General features: G+C 35.2%; 1 protein-coding gene across 1 annotated transcript in view; it reads right to left on the bottom strand.

Moving 5' to 3' along the window:
* Positions 1-22785, bottom strand: part of LOC124641820 (ABC transporter G family member 20) — a 67910-nt gene that overhangs the window by 10548 nt on the left and 34577 nt on the right. The window contains exons 2-11 of the mRNA XM_047180051.1: positions 12186-12340; positions 11667-11774; positions 10242-10401; positions 7206-7342; positions 6118-6243; positions 4822-4915; positions 4113-4298; positions 3524-3765; positions 2888-3125; positions 2312-2489 (exon numbers count right to left, since the gene is read on the bottom strand). Of these exons, the coding sequence (XP_047036007.1) occupies positions 2312-2489; positions 2888-3125; positions 3524-3765; positions 4113-4298; positions 4822-4915; positions 6118-6243; positions 7206-7342; positions 10242-10401; positions 11667-11774; positions 12186-12334 (1618 nt within the window). The 5' untranslated portion in view covers positions 12335-12340. The remainder of the gene's footprint in view (positions 1-2311; positions 2490-2887; positions 3126-3523; positions 3766-4112; positions 4299-4821; positions 4916-6117; positions 6244-7205; positions 7343-10241; positions 10402-11666; positions 11775-12185; positions 12341-22785) is intronic.

Raw genomic sequence — 22785 nt, forward strand, 5'->3', positions numbered from 1 at the left:
TTCTGTACATAAGCGTCTATATTTTGCTAAGACATCGCTTCATAACACGACATAAAATAATTCAATCATTCATTCACAACATCAGCCACTTAGCCACCCACATTTACTTGTAAACAAATTAACATGTTTTATTAGCTTAGGATCTCGTAAAGGGATTGCGCACATTCAAACAAACATGTCTGTTTGTTCGTTCGCTTGTTTGTGCCAAATACGGCAATATGGCGGATCCATGGAGTAACGAAAGATGAGTGAAGATGCCATAAGGCAGGTAGGTCAGGCGCCTTCTTCTAGGTGAAAATACGTACGATGGGCATGACCAAAACGATCAGTTAAAAGTGAACTAGCGAGGGCGTTTGGGTCCTTTGAGACATCTGTCAACGATTTTCGGTATTACAAAAAAAATTCGGGACCAAAGAAGGTGTATAAGGGCATGTCGTATTGCCGTCCCATCGTTGCTATGAAAGTAAAGGAATAGTGAATGCACCTGTGTCTGCAAATGCTTGTGCACTATAATATGTCCTGCGCAGTTGGCTAATCTCCTTACATGAGAACAGTCGCCGTAGCCGATAATCAGCTAGGAGGACATCATCATCATTAAAAGGGCAGAGACAGTTACGTTCCTCGTCCCTCGCTGACATTTTGGCGCGCTACTTTCTTAGGAGATTTTAAGTTATGACATCTCCGCTAGTCATTTTGTTCTCCATGATTTGTACCAAATACGGCATATGGTGGATCGGAATCCGCTCAAACGTTTCGACGCGAATTGGGACGATCATTCGGGTGTACGATTATTTGTAAGTATGTGGGCTATGTCTTTGAAAATTACGTACTTATGAGATTGTGTTACGTAGAAATGTGTTTTTCTTTGTTTCATTCCATGAGAATAATCAATATCATCAATGAGATTGATGATATAGGTAAACCTACAACGTTAGTTTTTAAAGATATCTGTCCTTTTATTTTACTTGTATATTAAACACACTCTTCTTGAACCATCTGTTCTACGCAGTTCCAACCTCATCACGAGGGAATTATGTCCCGCACCCGGACATTAACGCCTATGTCCCTTTTCAGGCTCTAGACTAACCTACGTACTAAATTTCATCCCAATCCATTCAGTAGTTTTGGCGTGAAAGCCGGCACAGACAGACAGAGTTACTTCAGCATTTGCTATACTTAGATATCGATAAATATTATTGTAAATAACTTCAGAAAATACAAATGCTCCTCAGAAAAATTACCAAACCATCGACCATTAATTAAAAACTATCTTTAAACTCTAATTAACTACTGACCCAATTATAAATTAAAGCAGAAAATTCAAAACAAACGTGGGTACCTAATGAAAAAATGTGAAATTCCAATACTGCATACAGGAACTCGAAGACACACGTTTGAATTACAAATGGGTACTGGGGGTGGGGAGGTTATTTTTTCATGTCTTTTGTTTGAACCCCTTCAGTATAAAATTTTAATTAAAATGGAGCTTTATGAATTTCTATGAGTTTTGTTTCATTGTTGGGGTTTATGAAGCTGACGAACAAAAATTATTTGCAGCAGAAGGGTTGTTTGGAAAGCTGTTTTTAATTTTGCGAGGTTTTTTGGTTGAAATTAGAGAGCTCGAAGAAAAGAAGCAAAATGTGAGTTTGTGGATCGATATAGAAAGGTTTGTCTGTGTGTACGATTGTAAAATCAAAGCCTCACAATTCGTAGGTATATCAGTAGATCTCAATCTACAGATTCAGTTTGTTTAGTCCGGGTTTTTACTACGTAATTATATTTCCTTCTTATTACATTATAATGCATGGGTCTCGTGTCATTTAGAGCTTATGGACAATGGAAGCCGACCCCAACATAGTTGGGAAACAGGCTCGGAGGAGGATGATGATGATGGAAAATATATAAATCACAAAATCTAGCTTATTCAATGAAACTGCTCATTATAGTTCGGCCATTCAGAGAATGCGTTCCTGACACGTCGCGATTGAACTGACGACGTAACTACATTCATTGATTATTGATATAATAATGTTGTTTTAATGCTCCTCAATTGTTAAAACGGTAAACAACCAGCAAAAATTTTTTTCATCGTAACTGCAACGCCATTGCAAAGTTACGTCGTCAGTTCAATCGCGACGTGTCAGGAACGCATTCTCTGAATGGCCGAACCATAAACTTCTACTATATAATCAGTAATCAGTATTCAGTCGTTAAGCACAAAAAAACAATTGAAAATCATCCATCTTCAACACTTTTTTTCTACTGTTCTTTCCAAACTTTTTAAATGTTAGGCTATTAGAATATGACTCACCAGTCTCATCCATATGGGCTTCCATGTCAGAATTCTTCACAGTCCAGAAGTTAGCGTGTCTTGGGTCCGTGATCCTCAGCTGCAAGGACTCGGAGAAGTTAGAGTGGAACACCAGCACTGCTCTCGCTTTGCCGTGAGCTGATTCTTCCATTGCCAACTCTTTTGATGGGTAGTATATCTGGTAGATATGAAAAAATATTAGTGCATGATATTTTTTCGAGTCCCAATTTCACAAAAATACTAAAATTTTCTTTAGATAATGCTGCTATCAAAAAATGCTACTGAAAATCACAATTTTAATGTTTTTGTGAGACAGTAGTGAAAATATGTAGATAAAGTAGTGAATTTTAAATATACCTAGTAATATTTAAAAAAGTTATTAGATCGTTTACTCAAATGAAACTTATAGTCCAATTTGAAAAATCCTTTTAGTATTAAATAGCTCACTTATCAAGAAAGTTTTCTAAATCTAGGTATGTGAAGTAATTATATCCGTGGAATGCGAGTGAAACCACTGTCAATAGCTAGAACCTATTCACATATTATAGATCTGATATTTTGTAATTTATCACTTACCAAATTCGATTGCCGTTTCGACAAAAAGTCCAGATACTCGCAACTGAATCTCGTCAAGTTCCATTCATAGGTGTTAGGGTCCTGAGGGCAGAGGTTCTTGTTGTAATCGCAGAGGGGTTCCGTAGAGTTGACTTCGTAGTTCACCACAGCAATGGGCAGACCCACTGGATAGTGACCGATGGCGAGGCAGAAGAATATCATCTGGGAGACTGGGAGGCCGAGGAGGAAGGCTAGAGCACTAGAAAAAATAATAATTGGATTAGCAATATTTTAATTTTCAACTGACTTAAATATAGAGGAGCTAAGGCAAATGAGGAGCTTCAACTGGCTAAAATAGCCCATCATTTATATATAACCTACTTAAAAAAAGGAGCTAAGCTAATAGTAAAGTTTCAGCTGTCCAAAATACCATATGGATGTGGAATGGTTTGTATTTCAATACATTTCTTACTTCAATTTTGGTCTTGAACGGATGTAACTATGAATCATCAGGGTAGGCCCGAAAAGATTCCAGATCTCAGATAGAACTAGTTGCCAAAATCGTATTATATAAATAATTGCTAAATCCAAACATAACCATATTTGACTGAATTTAAAATAAGCCTATTCAACATCGACTCTTAATTATTTCCTTACCCGAAATTCCTAAACAAACTCAAGAAGTTCTTCCAAATCAAAGCTTTCATATGATGCCACTTCATCGGCATGTAGCTCTCCATGCTCCTCCGAGGCTTCTCCTCAGGAGGCATGGCTTCAACTGGAGCCAGCAGCTCCGGAGTCACAACCACTCGACCCTTACTGCTCATGGACACGTTATCTCCAAACTCGCCTGATATTTCTCCGATTTCTGCTTCTTCTAAGTCTACTGCGGCAGGGTTCTGAAAGAATGTAGAAGAATTTATGAAATTGTAAGTTAAGTTCGCCACGTAAAGTATTCCGTAATTTCGCTGATAATTAATACTTGAATTCTTGCAACTAAAATTTAACATTAATTTAACATATATATTATAATTTACGTGGTCTCAATTTCAACAAAATTTATTAAATTAGGCACATTACGCCACTTTGTCGACTTCTACGTTGCTTATATTGATCATCATCTTTGACAAATCCACGTAGTTTCTCAGATTCCATAAGCTCTCTATTTTACCATGTTTCATCAAAGAACGTTTAATATTCACAGCATTACTTCTATTCCTCTCATCATCTCTCCTATTCTACTCACCGGTATAGCTGGCAGTTCCACTCTCTCCACAACATCAGCCAGAATGCTGGACCTTCTCCTCTTGCCCAAGTTCTGCAGCACCGACAGCTTCAAGAACACGTCTTCTAAACTCTCGCCCTGGTAGCGACGGATCAGTTCTGTTGGTGATTCTTCGGCTAGGAATCTACCTCCTCGCATTAGCCCAATCTGTGAGGAAATGAAAATAAACGTTAATTTGAAAGATTCGGCTACGAGTCTGCTTGGAAACCACGTTAGCATCGACTTCGAGTCCAACCAGTATTTTTTATGGACTGACTGTTTATCTGATCTCCTCAATATGATACTCCTTCTCTCCGTCCGTCTCCGTCTCTGGTGCCTGACTATCCACAACAATAGCTACATTAAATAGGTGAATCCTATTCAATGTGTTCCGAACCTAATTCTATAAAACCCTAATATTATTATTAACAACATTTCTCAGAACACCTCCCAATTTTTTTTTGTAAAAGCACTAAGAGATTAGCTGCCATGGCTCAAACAAACGCATTAAACATAATAAACAGCCCATAAATACATATTTTATGCTCTACTTAATAAACATGATAAATAATACCTTGCATTTTCAATCACAATAAATGTTCAAAGATTAAAATGCAAACAAAAACTATCACCTAACTACTTAGATACCTGAATGAAAATTTAAACGAAGTGTTTGTAAAACATTACTTACAATGTCAGCCTGTTTGGTTTCATCAATATAATGGGTCGTTATAATAACCGTAGTGCGACCACCCCTTGTGATCTCCACCAAATGGTCCCAGATGCTGCAAACAAAAACATTTTTAATAAATTAAAAAACTCTAACAAAACTACTAGTTTTAAGCACCAATCCATACTTACTAATATTATAAATGCGAAAATAACTCTGTCTGTCTGTCTGTTACGCTTTCACGTCTAAACCACTGAACTGATTTCAATAAAATTTGGTACAGAGATAGAGTTGACTTTGAGAAAGAACATAGGATAGTTTTTATCCCGGACTTTTGAAGAATTCTCTTGGAATCGCGATATAACCGGCCTCTACGCAGGCGAAGCCGCGGGCAGAAGCTAGTATTGAAATATTCCAAAATAGTTGTCCAACTTCGCAATTAATTCAGATTTTGGATAACGCTAAAGTTGTTCCATATCGTCAATTAAGTTAAGCTTGGTTGATTCCCAAATTAATGTTTTAAGGTATTTTTGCTTTTGAGGTAATTGAATTGAATTAGCAAACTTAAAATTCAAGACTTGGAAATACAATGAGTTTCAACTTAATTAAAATGCATTAAATTTAGCAATGTTCTGTGGCTTTAAAACAAATTATATTAATTAAGCATATTTCTTTAAATTACATTATATGTATAGCTTGCAAAATATTTTATTTAGACGACGACTACGACTATCAATACGTAGTTCTCTGCATCTCACAATCATAAACAAGCTCTATTCTTATAAAGGTTACAAGCAAACAAACCAGTATATATCGTATACTCAAGAAACAAAAAATCTGATATAAAGATGTATAGTTAGCGGCACGAATCTTGAGCTCTGACCTTCACCTGCGCAGAAGTAATTTATTGGGTCCCTTTTGTGGTATGAAGTGAGGCGCGGGGGCGGGCTAATGCGGTGATTGGCCCGCAGTGCATCGCGTCATAGCCGTCACTCGGGATTGGTTCTTTGCTAATAAATCACTTCTGCGCAGATGTAGGTCAGAGCTCAAGATTCGAGCCGATAACTATACCTACTGATATTCCATAAAAGTTTAATCAATTTGCCAAACATTATCTCTCAAAACGTAGCCAGACGGAACATATTGAAACAAATCTAATAAGTGAAGTGCTACTAACATAGCTTTAAGTTTTATTTACTAACAAATTTTGAACATAACATAGACCTACATATCATTATGTTAGTTTAAGGTCTATTCTATATCTATTTGCCATTGATGCATGATAATAAAGTTTAAATCAAATAAAATAAATCTTACCTCTGTCGTAACACAGGGTCGACTCCAACAGTTGGTTCATCCAGGATCAACAGCTCAGGGTCATGGATGAGGGCTGCAGCCAACGACGTCCTTCTCTGCTGACCTCCTGACAGGTTCTTGACTTGTCTGCAATTATCAATATTCTTTATTAGCTACTAGCGACCCACCCCGGCTTCGCACGGGATAACAGTATTTTCCCACTATTTAATGGATGCTATTTTACATATAAACTCTCTCTCTTTCCAGCTATTTATCCCACATTGTGGTGGGGTCACCTTCCCTAATTTGTCTTCTCCACTTCGCTCTATCTACGACATTGTTCTCGGACATGCACTATTTTACATATAAAGCTTCTTCTTTAATCACTCTATCTATAAAAAAAAACCGCAAGAAAATCGGTTGCGTAGTTTTGAGGATTTAAGCGTACAAAGGGACATAGGGATATAGGGACAGAAAAAGCGACTTTGTTTTATACTATGCAGTGATTATATAAGCCTTCAAGTATTATTAGATTCGGTTGGTTAAAATCGTTCAGGCTCAAAGATGTATTTTATCGATAGACTAGTTTCCGTTAGTGGTCCCATCCGCATCCCATAGAATTCACTCCACACAACCGGATAAGTGATACCAGATAAATTAGTCGGAATCGAGAAAGAGGGAGGGCGTGAGGTAGATTTACGAATATTATCTGTACACATTTTACATCAAGATAAAACCAGTTTGTCTTGGATTCGCTTTATATGATTTTTTCTGAAAATTTAACAAACTCAAAATCATATGTTTTTTTTATCTCAAATAGGCTTTGCAGGCTCTTATGAAACGTCACACTAGTTGCACGGTTCCAAAAAGTTGGTCTCATGGAGAAGAGCCGGCAAGAAACTCCAAGGACACTCTTTTAAAAAAGTAATATGTTCTGTAACATAACTAGACTGTAAACTGATAAAGTTGAGACTGAGAACGGTGAGCTTATACTAATTTTGTATACCTCGATGTAGCCGTGTGTACCTACATAAATACAAGGCGACTGTCTACTACTCATACATCAGTCTCATCCCACAAAATTCAAAAAAACCTTTTTCACTCCTTACCTAGTAGGGTTGGGAAGCTGCAACAACTGGATAAGGAAGTCAATACGCTCTTCCACGACCTTGGTCTTCATGTTGGCAATCCATCCGAAGTAGATCAGTGTCTCCCTGATGGTAAACTCTCCGAACAGTGCTATTTCCTAAAACAAAACAAAAAACTAATTGAAAAATGGGAAAAACAAGTGACTGTAGAACAAGAAAGTACTTACCTACCTACCAAATTAAAGATGTAGAAATCTTCAGTTCAGTTAAAAAAAATCAATTGTGTCATCCCATGAGAAAAGGTACCTTATGGACTTTGGTGCTTAAGTCATTTAGAAGTATTAATTTTACAAATTTGCTTAGACTATAGAAACCCCGCAGTAAGGAGATGTCATAGTGCAGGCAAATACGTATACGTATGGTGAACAAAGAGATCAGTTACGACAACTTTCAATGATTATTAGCGTTAGAAAAAATGGAGTTAAAAAACCTATCTAGAAAGGAAAAACTATTTCGTGTTTGAAATAACAAAACTAATTAATTTAAATAATATTACAAAAAAAAGGAAAGAAGACAGTAACATGACAGTTCCAAACCCACAGTATTTTATTCATTTAAAATTATTACACTGCGTAACAAAATTTATATTTAACTAAGGGTCTCAGCACACATATGGGATCGGAAAGGGATCGTCACCGTATCGCCTCGAGCCGTTCAGAATGGTTTGTATTAAACTCCCTACTGCAACGCACACTAATCGGAATAATAACGTAATCGCCTCGCCTCGGAACAGGCTCCGAACTTGAATTCCCGCGCTTACGGCTCATCGTCCCCGCGCTTACGTTTCTCCGTCCCCGCGCTTACGTCTCTCCGTACCCGAGCTCACATCTCTTCGTCCACCCTTTCCCCTTTCCCCTCCCGCGACTTGCCTGCTAAAGACGCCGCCATTCGCAAGGAGAATTTCATTCGTGTTGCGCGTCAGCCAGGGGGCGGCGAGGCGTAAGCGCGGTGTCGCCTAGCCGTAGCCGAGTTGACGTACAGGCGCTGCTGATACACTTTCGTTACGTGCATACAGTAGGTTGACGCCTGGTTGACAGCGAGGCGAAAGGCGTTACGGTTACGATCCCTTTCCGATCCCATATGTGTGCTGAGACCTTAAGGCATTTAAAACATATTCTACAGGTCAAGACTTTATTATTTAATCCTTAACCGGTTACATAATAACACAAACAATATTGTGTATAGTTTATATTATAATGCACAATATTGTTTCTACGACAAAGTGTTAAATATTAGTACGCCAATAACAAAACATACGTGGTCTCACCTTCATTGTATGGTTAGGATGGGATGGGATCACAGCGACAATAACCAAACAATCTATTTGAGATTTAAAACAATAAATAAGTCCTCAGCCACTTGCATCAGTAGAAAATCATAATATTTTGCTTCTAAAAATAGCTATAATAGTTTAAAAACCAATGAATTTTAAAATTATGATTCTGAAGATGTGTATCTAAAATCCACGGCTGGAACACAAAAAACCGAATCGAAATCGGTTCATTCGTTTAAGGACTACAGTGCCTCAAACTTATAACACTCCTCTTTCTGCGTCGGCCGGTTAAAACTGGGCATGATTTTCAAGTAAGTAGTACATTATTTAACGCAGTTAAAGCATCTCTTCATTTAACTTTTACATTATTTCCGACCCTTATCTTCTAGTTTTCAATATCTTAAAACTATAGTTTTAACAGATGGGTACAGATAAATGCAGAATTAGTTGATACGCGGTTAGTACTTCAATAACAAAATATTTATATTTTCTATTTATTTCCTCTCCACAAACAAAAGCATTTCTAAATTGTTTGACAATTTGAAAAACAAACCATTCAAACAATAATTGGCCACAAACAACAAAACTGTTGGAGTACCCGCACACTGACAACTTTTTAGTCGACTATTTGATCGGGCACTTGATAAGTATGAAGATGTATGGTAGTCATCATCATCATGTCGTCCAAGCCGTATCCGTCGTCGGCGACTTCTAAATGTCTAACCCGGGTCGTTGTTATGATAGGCTCTAATGTGGCTAGCGAAACCGAATTTAGATCTAAAGAGCTTTCTAGCGGGAAACGAAAAAAAGGTGGGCGTTACAAAGACGTGCTTAAACGCAATCTTGTGGCTTGTGATATTCCACCAGATAGTTGGGAGGAGCGCGCTCGTCTTAAATCGGAATGGCGTATGGTAGTACGCACATTACAATGATCATGTGTTTAGCCGGTATCAGATCTACTGAAAACTTTGATTAGAATCTTGATTAAAAAAAAACCTTGGTTTTCTTTAAAAAATATTTTGCCAACCACAGGGTCAACTGTCGGCCGACTTTTAGTCTACAGTATGCTAGCTACTCTTATATAACACAAATAAATTACTGACCACATATCATATGAATGCGCTTCGCCGATCACAACGCTATCATTTTATTTTTCACACGGCAATTTTCCGAATTGTTCCTATCAACCTTATTTCTTCCACATAAGGTCGAGTTTCCTTTAACAATATGCCATCATATGATCGCGATATATTAAGTAAATGGTATATGGACAAATAGCCCTAACATTAGTAGTAAGTTTGAAACAATAACAAGTCGTGTGTCTTCTAAGTTTTATCAAAAAGCTTGGAGAGCTCTAAAATTTTAACATGACAATCAATTAATCAGAGGATATTTTTCTAAGAGATTTTAGGTTGTATTCAAAGTGTAGTTCTGTCTTTTCTAGTCGTTAAAAGTTGAGAGGATGCATCAGCGTAGTAAATGTTATCATATTATGTCATTTCAATGCAGTTATGTTCATCAAATGACGCCCCTGCTGTGTCAGACTCCACCATGTTCCTTCTGGAGCCCTTCATTTACCAGGGCCGAGGTATCTCTTTCGAACAACACTCAGCACTGAGGTTTTCTTAGTTATTGGCATTTCAGTTTTTTTTTTTTGGGAAAGCATACGTTTCATCCCACAGAACATCAAAATATAGCAAAATAACAGTAAATAGTCTACAAACCTGAGGCATATACCCGATCCTGGGTCCAGGAACTCCACTGCCAGGGCTACCTGGCTTTCCTCCAAGCACCCAGATCTCACCAGAGTTGAGCCTCCGTCTACCCACGATACATGACAGTAAGGTGGTCTTACCACAACCTGATGCTCCAAGAAGACCGTATCTGAAAAGGAAGAGATATAAATTAAAGATTTTACGAGAATTAAGAAAGTGAAGTTATCATGTTAATGGATTTTTTTATAGTTAAGTTATTATATGCCTTAGCTCTTATGATTTATTTGGCACCTCGGGCGATCAATAGTGGATATTTATAACACCGGACGCAAAAGGAGCCAAAGTGAGATTTTGACATCTATGTAATTCCATCTATCTATAAATGAGCCCCGAACACTTAACGTAACATACAAAGATAAGCCCAGAATACAGCCAATAGAATAGACGGAAAAAACCTAGCTTTAGCTTTTTTCAAAACACATTCAAGATGAAATTTTAGTTTAAGCTAAACCGCCTAGAACTAATTTTAACACCACTTTTTGAGTACCAACATTAATTTCAATGGAATCTTTGATATATTTTTCTCAGTTTTTCCGCCTCTGGTCGCAAATTGAAAACATTATAGTTCGGCCATTCAGAGAATGCGTTCCTGACACGTCGCGATTGAACTGACGACGTAACTTTGCAATGGCGTTGCAGTTACGATAAAAATATTTTTGCTGGTTGTTTACCGTTTTAACAATTGAGGAGCATTAAAACAACATTATTATATCAATAATCAATGAATGTAGTTACGTCGTCAGTTCAATCGCGACGTGTCAGGAACGCATTCTCTGAATGGCCGAACTATAACGCTTTAGACTCACGCCATTTGCTTCAAATTATTTAAAAAGCTTCCTTGCCTATTCCACAGAATGCCAGCCGTTTGTCAAATTGAAAATGGCCCCTTTTGACATTAGATATCTTTGGCGCCATTTTCCTGGCATCTTATAAATGTAAAATGAAAAGGTGACCGTTGATTTTTAAATAAAAAATTACGATTAGGAAATAGCCAATTAATTACTTAGTAATACCAATTTAATTTAAATGTTTAATGTGGCTTAGCCAATGTCACTTTTCTTCGTAATACGTTTGAATAAATACTGGTTTGATTAAGCGCAAATTATTATAAGAACAAATCTTTATTACATTGAATATTAGAAATATATGTTTCTCGCGACTTCACCTGCGCTTCGGACCTTGTGCCCGTGCCTGGTAAAATACAGCCTATGTCACCGGGGATAATGTAGCTTGCCAAAAGTGAAAGAAGTTTTTGAATCGGTTAGGTAAGTAGTTTCAGAGCCGAGAAAAATAGAAAAATCTTGTTTATAATATTAATTTAGATGACGAATTACTCTATACTTGATTTCTATTAATTAAAGAATAATAACTTACATGGACCCCTTTGGCACGGTCATGTTCAATCCATCCAGGATGATGTTTGGGTTCTTCTGTGTGCCATATCTCTTGTGTGCTCTTCTTACACATACTGCTTGCTGTTTCCTGAATACAAAGAAAAATAATTAAATAACGTGATTTTCAAGATCATAGCATAGTCCCCTAACAGGTAAAAGAACATTTATTCTATACACAAGTAATATGCCTCCTGCTCTCCTGGATCGACGGCAATGACTAAAAATTTTATTGATTGATGGTATAAAAGTGCAGTTCCTTAGATTTTTGAAAACCACCTAGGTATACGGCTTATTTATCACGGATATAAATTATACAATACCAAAACCTTCCTCTTGAAACACTGTCTATTCAGTAAAAACCAACATCAGAATTATATTGTGTAGATTTTTAAGTTCTAAGCAAGGATAGATACAGACAACGGAAAGTGACTTTAAGTGATAAGTACTATTTTTTATTTGCCTAACACAAATAGTGCTATATTTTTTACGCTAATCTTACCTAGAAGCGACAGTAGACTTCTGAGTTTTGAACATCTTATGTCTCCTGGCTATCAGTTCTTCCTCTATGGTACTGATAGTGATCGGGGCCTCCGGGGCCCGAACATCCTCCATCGATATCGTGGCCCCCTCATTGTCGTATGCAGGCATTTTTTACTGTAACAAAAGAAGAAAGGATATCAATATTGGTTTTATTATCAAAAATATTGAGAATTGAAACGGTATTGAACTTAAAGGGTTTAAGAAATGTAGTGAAACAGTGGGCTCGAATATTACACAGAGTGGAAAGTGCATCACATACGCGATTCAATTGGTTCGTGGAGAATTTTAAAGAATTTCGAATTGTAATAATTTATTAATGCACGGTAAATTCACTGTGTACTTTTGAATTTTGTTAACATTAGCAGTTTTTTTTTTTGACTGAATAGTATATTATGTACCTACTCTTTATTTCAGTTAATATTATATTGTTTAATTGTGTTTAGTTTTACCGAACTGTAAGGAAAAACTGTATAAATGACCGCTAGATTTTACGTTAGCACTCAGACTGATTTTACCAATGTCAATGTCAAGGGTTGGATAGCCTTTCAAGGTAACACACCATATGCACGCTATTTGAAAAATATAGGTATACATAATTTAGCTATGAAAGTTTTAATTTATGTAGTCAGTTATGTAAGGTCGAATTCAATACCTGATAAAAATAAATAATCATAATGTATCAAGATATCCTAATTACTATCATTTTCAAGTCCTCCACTGTTTTAATACAACAGCTATATGTCTATAAAAGCTGATTAATTTAATTAAGTTGGTTCGGGCTTACGAAAACTTATTGATTTTCTTTGCTAACTGTCCTTACTGAAAGTCACGGAGACATTTTTTTTTATCATGTCAAATATATCAAAGAATAAAGAAGAAGAAAGCTAATATAAGTAAATACGAACCAACAAACCAGTTCATATCGAACTTTGGAACAATTCACAAAAAATCTCCCACGTACGAGAAGTGATATACGCTCAGGGTTCCGTATCACTTGCCCCAAATAATACCTACTTAGAAAAAGAATACTTATTTTATAATAAATGCTGAATATTGAAATATTTTTTCAGATCGGTTCAGTATATTAAGCCTTTGGGGTGCAAACAGAAAAGTCCACTTTATAGTATATTTAATACAGATTTATTCCAATTAGCACACACTGTTGTCAGAATTTTCAGTAAAATTGAAGTTTGTCCCGTGAAAAATGACAAAAGCAAAGGCTCCATTAGCATGGAAACTGAACTCTAAAAAAGCGAAAATTCATTAAAAATAACGAATACATGCCTTTCCGAGGTAAAATAAATTGTTTTCTATGGAATTTATTTATTAATACTTATGTAATATCTATAAATAAACTGTGTTGGTAATGTTCCGCCATTAAAAAGGTTAAGGCGCAAGGTCGTCAACCTTTTGACAGTAAGCATGTATTTAATCAGTGTTGTCAATTTTATTTAATTTATCGTTGTTTTACAAGGGAATTTAATAATATAATCATTTATTTGTTATGTTAAATTAAAATAGTATTGTTTTTTTTTGTTGCAATAATTAAATGAATTATGGCAGAACAATTTCTTAATTTTTAAAAGATGATAGAATATTAATTCCTATTACCTACTACTTTCTTTCTTAGTAAATTAATTTTAGTTTTAGTGGAACTCTGAACTTTAAGTTTCGATGTACGGAACCTATTTATTTGGCTAATGTATTCTCCCTCGTATTGTCTGTATTTCCCGTATTTTTGTCATGTCAGTTAGCTTGTGTAGCTTAATCCTTAAATTATATTACCTATAAAGTATTAACAACTATACAACATGTAACGTAATTAACGCACACCCTCAAACACCCCAATTAGAATATTATGTTATATTCATAATACATACACTGAATTTTTAATTTAACATGTATATGTGTTATGGACCATGTGATTAATTCGGGCATTATTAATAATGCCCGAGCATTATGAATAATGTCTAGCTTTATCGGGCCAAGTGATTAATAACTATCTTAACTTCATTATTTATCACATTGCACGGGCATTATTATATTGCTACATGACAGTTGGGCAATTTGATAATAAAGCAAAAAATTGAAGTTAGTGACGAAAACGTATCCCACGTAACAGTTGCCCGGGTAACTGGGTTGAGGAGGTCAGATAGGGCAGTCGCTCCTTGTAAAGCACTGGTACTCAGCTACATCCGGTTAGACTGGAAGCCGACCCCAACATAGTTTGGGAAAAAGGCTCGGAGGATGATGTGACGAAAACGTATCGCTGCAAAACCGACTCCACGTAGTCTTGTCTGTCCTACCCCTAGAGTGCAATTCAAAACCGCGTAAGTGTGGAGGGGCGAGGCGGCCTGCGAGCTGAGGCGCAGGTAGTTTTAACGCTCGCCGACGCGGCTGAGGCTGGCCGGCTGAGCCGGCCAGCAAGCCGAAGCTGCGGCGGTGAGCGTGAAAACCATCTGCGACGATAAGCTCGCATGGGACCGCCGGAGCCCCGCAGCACCGGAGCCGTGACAGAAGCCATGCTTGCTGCATGTTGCTTGCTTACATTTTAAACGTACTGAGTTAAAAAATTAGAAGCTAAATAAATAAATTTTATGATGTCATTTAATAGTATTTTAGAAGTTTACTGTTAGAATGCATGCTACAAATTTAGATGCTAAAAAATAACCATCATGCGGAGTTGTATTTAGAGCGGTTTACTTAGAAGATAACGAGTGGCTGAGATAGTATTATTTAGATGCTCGTTAATTGTGGCTGACTTAGTAATTTAGAAGGCAACATACATTATTCGGGGCGAATAATTATATTAAAAAGGAGCCTGTTTAATAAGCACCCTTTAAATATGACTTTCCTTAACTTTTAAATGCAAAAACTAGTGGATTTTTAAGGCAGAAGTCCTTCATAATTAATCCAAATCATGAGGCTGATTATTTAAGTGGTTTAATATTTAGTTTATTTTAAATTAAATGGCAATAACAATAAAAAAATGAATATAAATATGTTATTACTTTGCTTGTATTACTTTGCCCAAAAGGTCACGGGCAATATGTATAGTGCCCGGTCAATTTGATTATTTGAATAATTATTATCAAATTGCGCTCTCATATTGGGCATTTTTCATAATGACCGGGCATTGTGTATACTGCTCAATTTATCACTTGGTCCATAACATATGCATTGTTATTTACTAAATTAGTTATACCAATTCTTGGAGAACTTTTTGGTCATACTACTACGCACGCAAATATCGCGCCGCGCGCCGCTCGACTCGACACAACATAACGAAACTACGGAAAAAGCCGACAATACACGAAGTCTTATTACTTTGAGTCACGGTCTATTTGAATTTGTTTTGACTGTACAGGGTTAATATGACAATAATTTCCGTAGTTTTAATTATTTTTGGGATAAAAAATTACCTATATTAAAAATGATATAAATCGATTCAGTAAACGATTCTGAACAAACTAATTTCAGGATGTGCGTTAATTAAGTTACATGTTGTATACATTCAATTCTTACACAAACTCATTAATGGAAAGACAGATTGTAGCGAATTAGTTCATCACATTAAACTTGCTGTTCCCACCAGAATACCGCGATACCCAATCACCAAACCATTCCACATTCCATTTTACAGAACCAATGTTGGTAAACGCTCGCCTATGGCACGAATTTGCAGTGAATATAACTCTTTGTGCGGGAGCTCGGACAATTTTGACATTTTCCATGATCCCTATAATAAATTTAAGCGCAATGTAAATGCCTCCTATAAATTAAATTTTGCACAAAATTGACCAATTTGAATAGTACCTTGTCATTTGCCTCTATCGATTCTTCTTCTTTTTTTTTATTATTATTTTTGTTATGCATAGTTTGGTTTAGTTTAATTTAAGTTATTTTTAATTTGAACGTTGTGCGCACCTGTAATTAACATATTTACGCAGGACTTATTACAATTATAAACTTATATATGTGAAAGTATTTGTAAATAAGTTGTTGGTGTGCCTAAATAAATAAATAAATAAATATTATTATTTTACTATATTGTTGTCATTAAAACAACAAGAAAAGTCAAGTAACAGTTATAAAAATATAAACAATTTTCCTTTAAACAAAACAACAAGAAACGTTAGACATTACATTGCATTATTATCATTATGCGCAAACGCAGACTATTGTGAGGTTATATGTCAATTACTGGGCGGCCATTACTGTAAGATGACATTAGCATGCGGAAACTATTATTGTAAGATATGTAGGAAAAAATTGCATAACTGTAGGGTATTTTTTAAGTGCTTTTTGATGGTAGAGGGGATTTGTAAATGTCGCCTTATGTGAAAAGTAGATACAATTTTTAATAAAGTATCTATGGGTTATAGAAACTTATCTATGCTAATCTATGCATCTCTAAAGGAAAATATCATCTGCGTAGCCTTTTCCCAACTATATTGGGGTCGGCTTCCAGTCTAAACAAATGCAGCTGAATACTAGTGTTTTCATGGAGCCACTGCCTATCTGACCTCCTAAACTGTAAAGAAAAATAATTATCTAGAAAATAGATAAAATGAGTTTACTATTGATGATTGATACGATTAACATTAAACATTAATTAAAACAAAATTAATAAAATCATCGTCATCAGCTTTTTTTCTCAGTTACTAATACCTACATGCCTTAAATACTTCCTAAAAAACTATGTTTGTTACGGAAATACACCCACCAAAATTCTAAAAATAAAACCATATAATATAACATGATACATTAATCAATTAACAACTTCATCTATGTTACTTAATTGATCTTAATATTTCCTGAACTACGTATAATATGTATAAAAAGTTGTTTTGATCATCTTGGGCAATACTTATTGTGATCACTACAAAGTACGAGCGTGGAAAATAACTGGAAAATATTCTCCTATTACTGAAGATAACAAAGAAAACGGAATAAACATTGAAATGTCTCTAAGAACAAGGTTTTTCTGTCAATAATAGGAAACGGAAAACCCAATTGATCAATACGTAGTTTTTTTTTTTACTGGCTGTTTCCCGCGGTTTCACCCATCTATCTCCCTTTGGGATTTTTTCCCGGTGTCCAGATAAAATAGGTATATGCCGATGAGACCCAGAGATCATGAAGCTTCCCAAATAACAGTAAAAGAGTTTTTCAAATTAGTGCAGTAGTTTCGGAGTTGTTTACAAATAAAGAAAATAAATGTACTTACTTCATAATATTAATGTAGAAGTTTGTGAGACGATACAGTTTTTTTTTAATTAATTCTAAAGCTCTTACTTATGCATTTCCAAATGCCACCATTTTTTTGTCAAACCTACAGTCGTTTGTAGTTTATTTGTAGGTAGGTATGCCATTTTTGTGGATCGAATCAATTTTATGTAAAAAAAAAGAAAAATAACTTCATACAAAATTTCCATTCAGACTAATTCTACACCACATTTAATTCAAAGAACACGCAATTTACATGAAACACTAATAAAAATATTACAATGTAAATGATTTTCTTTGAAATATAATATTCTTCATCAGACCGATTAATTAACAGCCTAGCGGTCAAAGTCCGTGACCACAGACCGGTTGGTCCGACATGGTCTGACGTCATCAGAAATACCCAAACGCTTATCGAAATTATTTAAATCATGAATATAATCTGCTTTTTTATACTTTTTAGCTTTCGTCCTTTGAAAAAAAAACACGTATTTTAACAGTTATTAACGATTTTGAACCATTCTTTGAAGTATGAAAGGTTATGGCACCCAGACTAAAAGCGCTCGTACATTGCAAACTTGTAGTCCACCGATTAATATATTTATGCATCAGATTAACATTATAGGCTACTTATTATTGGCTTATGTTTAACTGATCACCAGAAATAGTAACAAATAGCAGACAAAAATAGTAAATGATCACCAAAATGAAACTCGCATTTTAATGTAAAATGATAACCAAAGTTTTAACACTTTGCTATCCCATTTAAGTGAAATTACTCCAAAATAAATCATGCGCAAGCCAAAAATAGTAAATGATCACCAAAATTAAACCACCATTTTAAAGTAAAATGATAACCAAAGTTTTTACATTCTGCTATCCTATTTAAGCAAAATGAGTCCAAATAAATCATTGTTATCCCAAAAGTAGTAAATGATCACCAAAAGTAGTGAATGATCATCAAAATTATACCAGCGTTTTAATATAAAATGATAATCAAAGTTTTTACATCTTGCTATCCTGTTTAAGTAAACTGACTCCAAAAAAATAAGTTCGGCCTGATACAATAAATGTAATTACATTATGGGGACCCTTTTCCTGCACTAGGGTGGAAAATTGTCTATTGCATGCCTCTAAACAGTGCGATAAGAGTGTGTTTTCGAGGGAGTGTATTGAGAAACACATTCTTCTTCTTCTTTCTCCTGCCCTGTTCCCAATTTTACTTGGGGTCGGCGCAATATGTCATTTTCTTCCATTTTCCCCTGTCACTCGTCATACTGACACTCACGCATGCATTGCAAGCCGGACACATAACTTAATATGGCATCATAATACTTTATTTGATAATAAGCCTACATTTTATGGCAATCACAGTGACTTATTTAGGCAAAAATAATACATTAATTTGGTCGTCAAGAGTTGGTGATCATTTACTAAATTTGGTGGTCGAATACAATTTAAAGTGAAGTCGTGACTAAAATAGCTGGTACTATTACATTTTTAGACTTTATTTTTCTGGTGTTCAGTAGATTTTTCTGGTTGCAAAACTAAGGGTATCAAAGCATTTTATGGTGGTCATTATATTTGTTCCCCTTATTATTCCATCCTCCGAGCCTTTTTCCCAACTATGTTGGGGTCGGCTTCCAGTCTAACCGGATGTAGCTGAGTACCAGTGCTTTACAAGGAACGACTGCCCTGTCTGACCTCCTCAACCCAGTTACCCGGGCAACCCAATACCCCTTGGTTAGACTATTGGTTAGGCTACTTATTAATCGAGTGCAATTTAAAGCCTACAAACTGAACGATGTCGTAGATAGAGTGAAGTAGAGAAGAAAAATTAGGAAAGCTGACTTCAACACGATGCATGATTTAGCAGAAAAGAGAGAAAGATAAAGCCCACAACTGCTGACAAAACGCAAACTATTTCTTAACAAAATTTCCTTAAAATCAGTCCAAATGTTTCTGTGAAAAGATACAAACTAACTTACATTAACGCTTATAATGTTAGAATAAGAAGCTAGTGTCTATTAATAACATTAATGACTATTTACAACAATAAGCTAATGTTTTACCGACCATAAATAAAAGACTACAGGCGGTCACACATAAAAGTTTTATCGCTTTTGAAACAGCACTTTGTTAAAGCCTTTTCGTTACTTTGTCCAATTTATAGTTTGACCAAGTCATTCAAGTATCAAGATTAGTTAGGCTCCTGTGGATTAAGTAGTAATATTATAAGTGATGTCTAGAGTTGAGTGTGCTGAAAACTGGGACTGAGTGCACTAAAAGAAAGGCCGTTAAGGACCCACTAATAGCACTGATCAAAAGGGACATTATTAAGCGCCAATAACCAGCAGTGATTGAAAACAACTAGACTGCATTTATGATTCACTTGAATTAAAAAATAAAAAACTGTATACATTTAAAAATTACAAAAGACTTTGCATTCTAGACACTTCAATTATTTCTATCCCCATTGTAAGTTTCTTTTTTTGTACTTAATTAATGTTTCCTATTTCTATTTGATAAAAAGCAATATACTTGCCGCTATTTATTAAAAATAAAGTCTCATCCAGTACTCTATCTATGTAGGTAAATACATTAATGAACCTGGTCATAAAGGCAGCGCAAAAAAAAACCTGGTCCCGGCAAATTACGTGAGCAAAAATAACCTGCAATTTAATCCCATAGTTCAGATAACTACTCACCCAACTACTTTTTGCCTATAAGTGCACATATACGTTTATACGTCATTCATGGAAAATTCTAAATTATACCTACATACATATATTGGTATTTCTGACGTCGAAGTAACGTCAGCAAATAACATAAAACCGGTTTAAACGAGTTACTGATTACTGAACATTGATCGTCGGTTCAAAAAAACGATAAAGGTTACCCCGGTTCAAGTTTTTGTCGTGCGTTCTGTTTTTGTAGGCTATTATTTGTTATTTGTGTTGTTGCGATGGTGGCTCGTGTAAGAATAATGTATTGTAGAGATATATTAAAGGAATTTATGGGAAATGGAACTAAAAAATCTGCGATTTTCTCGAGGGATTTAAAAGAATATTGATTGAACTGCTCGAGTACCTATGCATATTTCAGCACATGATTTACCTATTGTTCAAACTATGAAATATTTTACGAATATGTATGCATTTGCAGGGATAAATATTTATTTTACATCGATTATTATTTATAAATTATCATAGTATAATGTTAGTTGATATAGTTTAATATAAATTTATAGCCGATATGGTATTTTTTAATATATTATATTATAATATATTTTGATAAATGGAAAAACCGTACAAAATTTTTAAAAACACTTAAATCTTTCAATCACATTTTCATATCATACACACATAACACAAGACAGCACAGCTAGCATGCACAAACACAAGACTATTATTTGCTCGCGAGGCTGCGCCCGCGTCGTATCCCGACGCAATGACCTTTGCAAGCGGTAATTTCCACACTGAGATGCAAAAATAACAGAAAATATTATACGGAACGACAGAATGTCTTTCTTTATGTGTGAACTGGGTTTTATTTATAACTAAGTAGTATAAATATTTATGAAGTTATCATATGCATTTGTTGATTGAGTATTTTCCCACATGGCTATTTGACGTTCTTCTGTGACCTTAATCTGTATTTTGAGTACTCTTATAATCGTTTTCAAAATACGCATTATTTGGGCTCGTTTTGGTACATATTCACACAAATGTATGTATTTTATTTAAATACATACCATTTTAAAGAAGTAAAAAGTAAATAAGTGGCCAACTAAGTTTTAAGTTTAAAACACAAAGCACCTAGGTAATATAAAAATGTATACTGCAAGTCCAAGGAAATATGTATGAACCACAGAAAACGAAGTATTAGCTACAGGAAATCAGCCCCAGAGAAAATTACACAATATACCTATATCAAACGAATTCGAAGAAAGCCACTAGCTCCCAAAACCCCGTAAAATATCAAAGTCACATGAAAAGGATTTCTGAATGAAAGGCGGAAGTTTATTTTAACGAAATTCTCAATTAGTCTGGCATTCTCTCAAACTTGAAGTTGGTACAAAATTTTCGACTCCAACTAAGTTATACTTAAGCCACTCTCATACTGAAGGAACTTTACCAAGTATTCTTGGAGCACTTTGACAATTTCATTTTTATGAATGGAAACTTTTTCGGATATTGTTCGGATTTTTTAAATTCAAGACTTGCTCATACCAGAGGTTTCACCCACGTCTTGTAGAAACTACTTATTCCATGCATCTGAATAAATTCATTGGTAAACTACTTACCTATACTACCAAAACCATTTGTTAAGTTGGGCCAGTAATCCCTGAAATTAGCGAGTTCAAACGAACAAACTCTTCAGCTTTATTGTAGAAGTAATATTTGAGTAAAGTTAGGCCACAAGTAAAACTTTACAAGTAACTAGCCGTTTTCCCGCGGTTTCACCCGTGTCCCGTGGGAGCTACTGCCCGCACCGGGATAAAATATAGCCTATGTTACTAGCAGATAATATAGCTTTCTAATGGTGAAAGAATATTTAAAATCGGTCCAGTAGTTTTTAAGTTTATTCATTACAACCAAACAAACAAAGTTTTCCTCTTTATAATATTAGTATAGACTATAAAAAGGCAGTACCTAAACCCAAAAAAGATTCTCCTAAGAGTTTAAACAATGTTTACCTCTACTAACGCCATCTATCAAACGCAGCAAACAACGCTCAGAATCTTGGAAATTAGTTCAAAAAAATAATATATTCAGATCAAAGTCGTGGACTACCTCACAACATTTTTGATCTTATTTTCATATGTGTGTAGTCCTTCAAAAGCTTAATTAATGACTTTTAACTGCTTTAAAACTGGTTTCAAACCCGTTATAGACACATCTCACAGTTTTTGGTTTTGTTAGCATAACAAGTCCTTCAAAATCTCAATGACGTACGGAAAACGGCTTTCGAAAAAATATTAATTTTCGAAAAAAACTTGACTTTTGTAGCACGCTATAGCATTTTTTTTTTGTTTAATATTCGTCTTGACTTGTTGGAATTATGTTGCCATCCAAAATGTAAAAAATAAGTTGAAAAAATATCTTATGATTATTCGTAACTAGCTGTTGTCCGTGGTTTTGCCCGTGTCCCCTGGAAACTACTTTCCCTAGCCGGATAAAATCTAGCCTATGCCATATCATATCTTCTTACCAAAGAAATTAATTTTTAAATCGCTTAAGTGTTTTCGGCGCCTTTAATTACAAAAAAGATATTTAATATTCTTAAATAAAATATCCAAAATTACCCATCATCCTTGTATTTATCAA

The sequence above is a fragment of the Helicoverpa zea genome, chromosome 23 (assembly GCF_022581195.2).
Source record: "Helicoverpa zea isolate HzStark_Cry1AcR chromosome 23, ilHelZeax1.1, whole genome shotgun sequence".
NCBI lineage: Eukaryota > Metazoa > Arthropoda > Insecta > Lepidoptera > Noctuidae > Helicoverpa > Helicoverpa zea.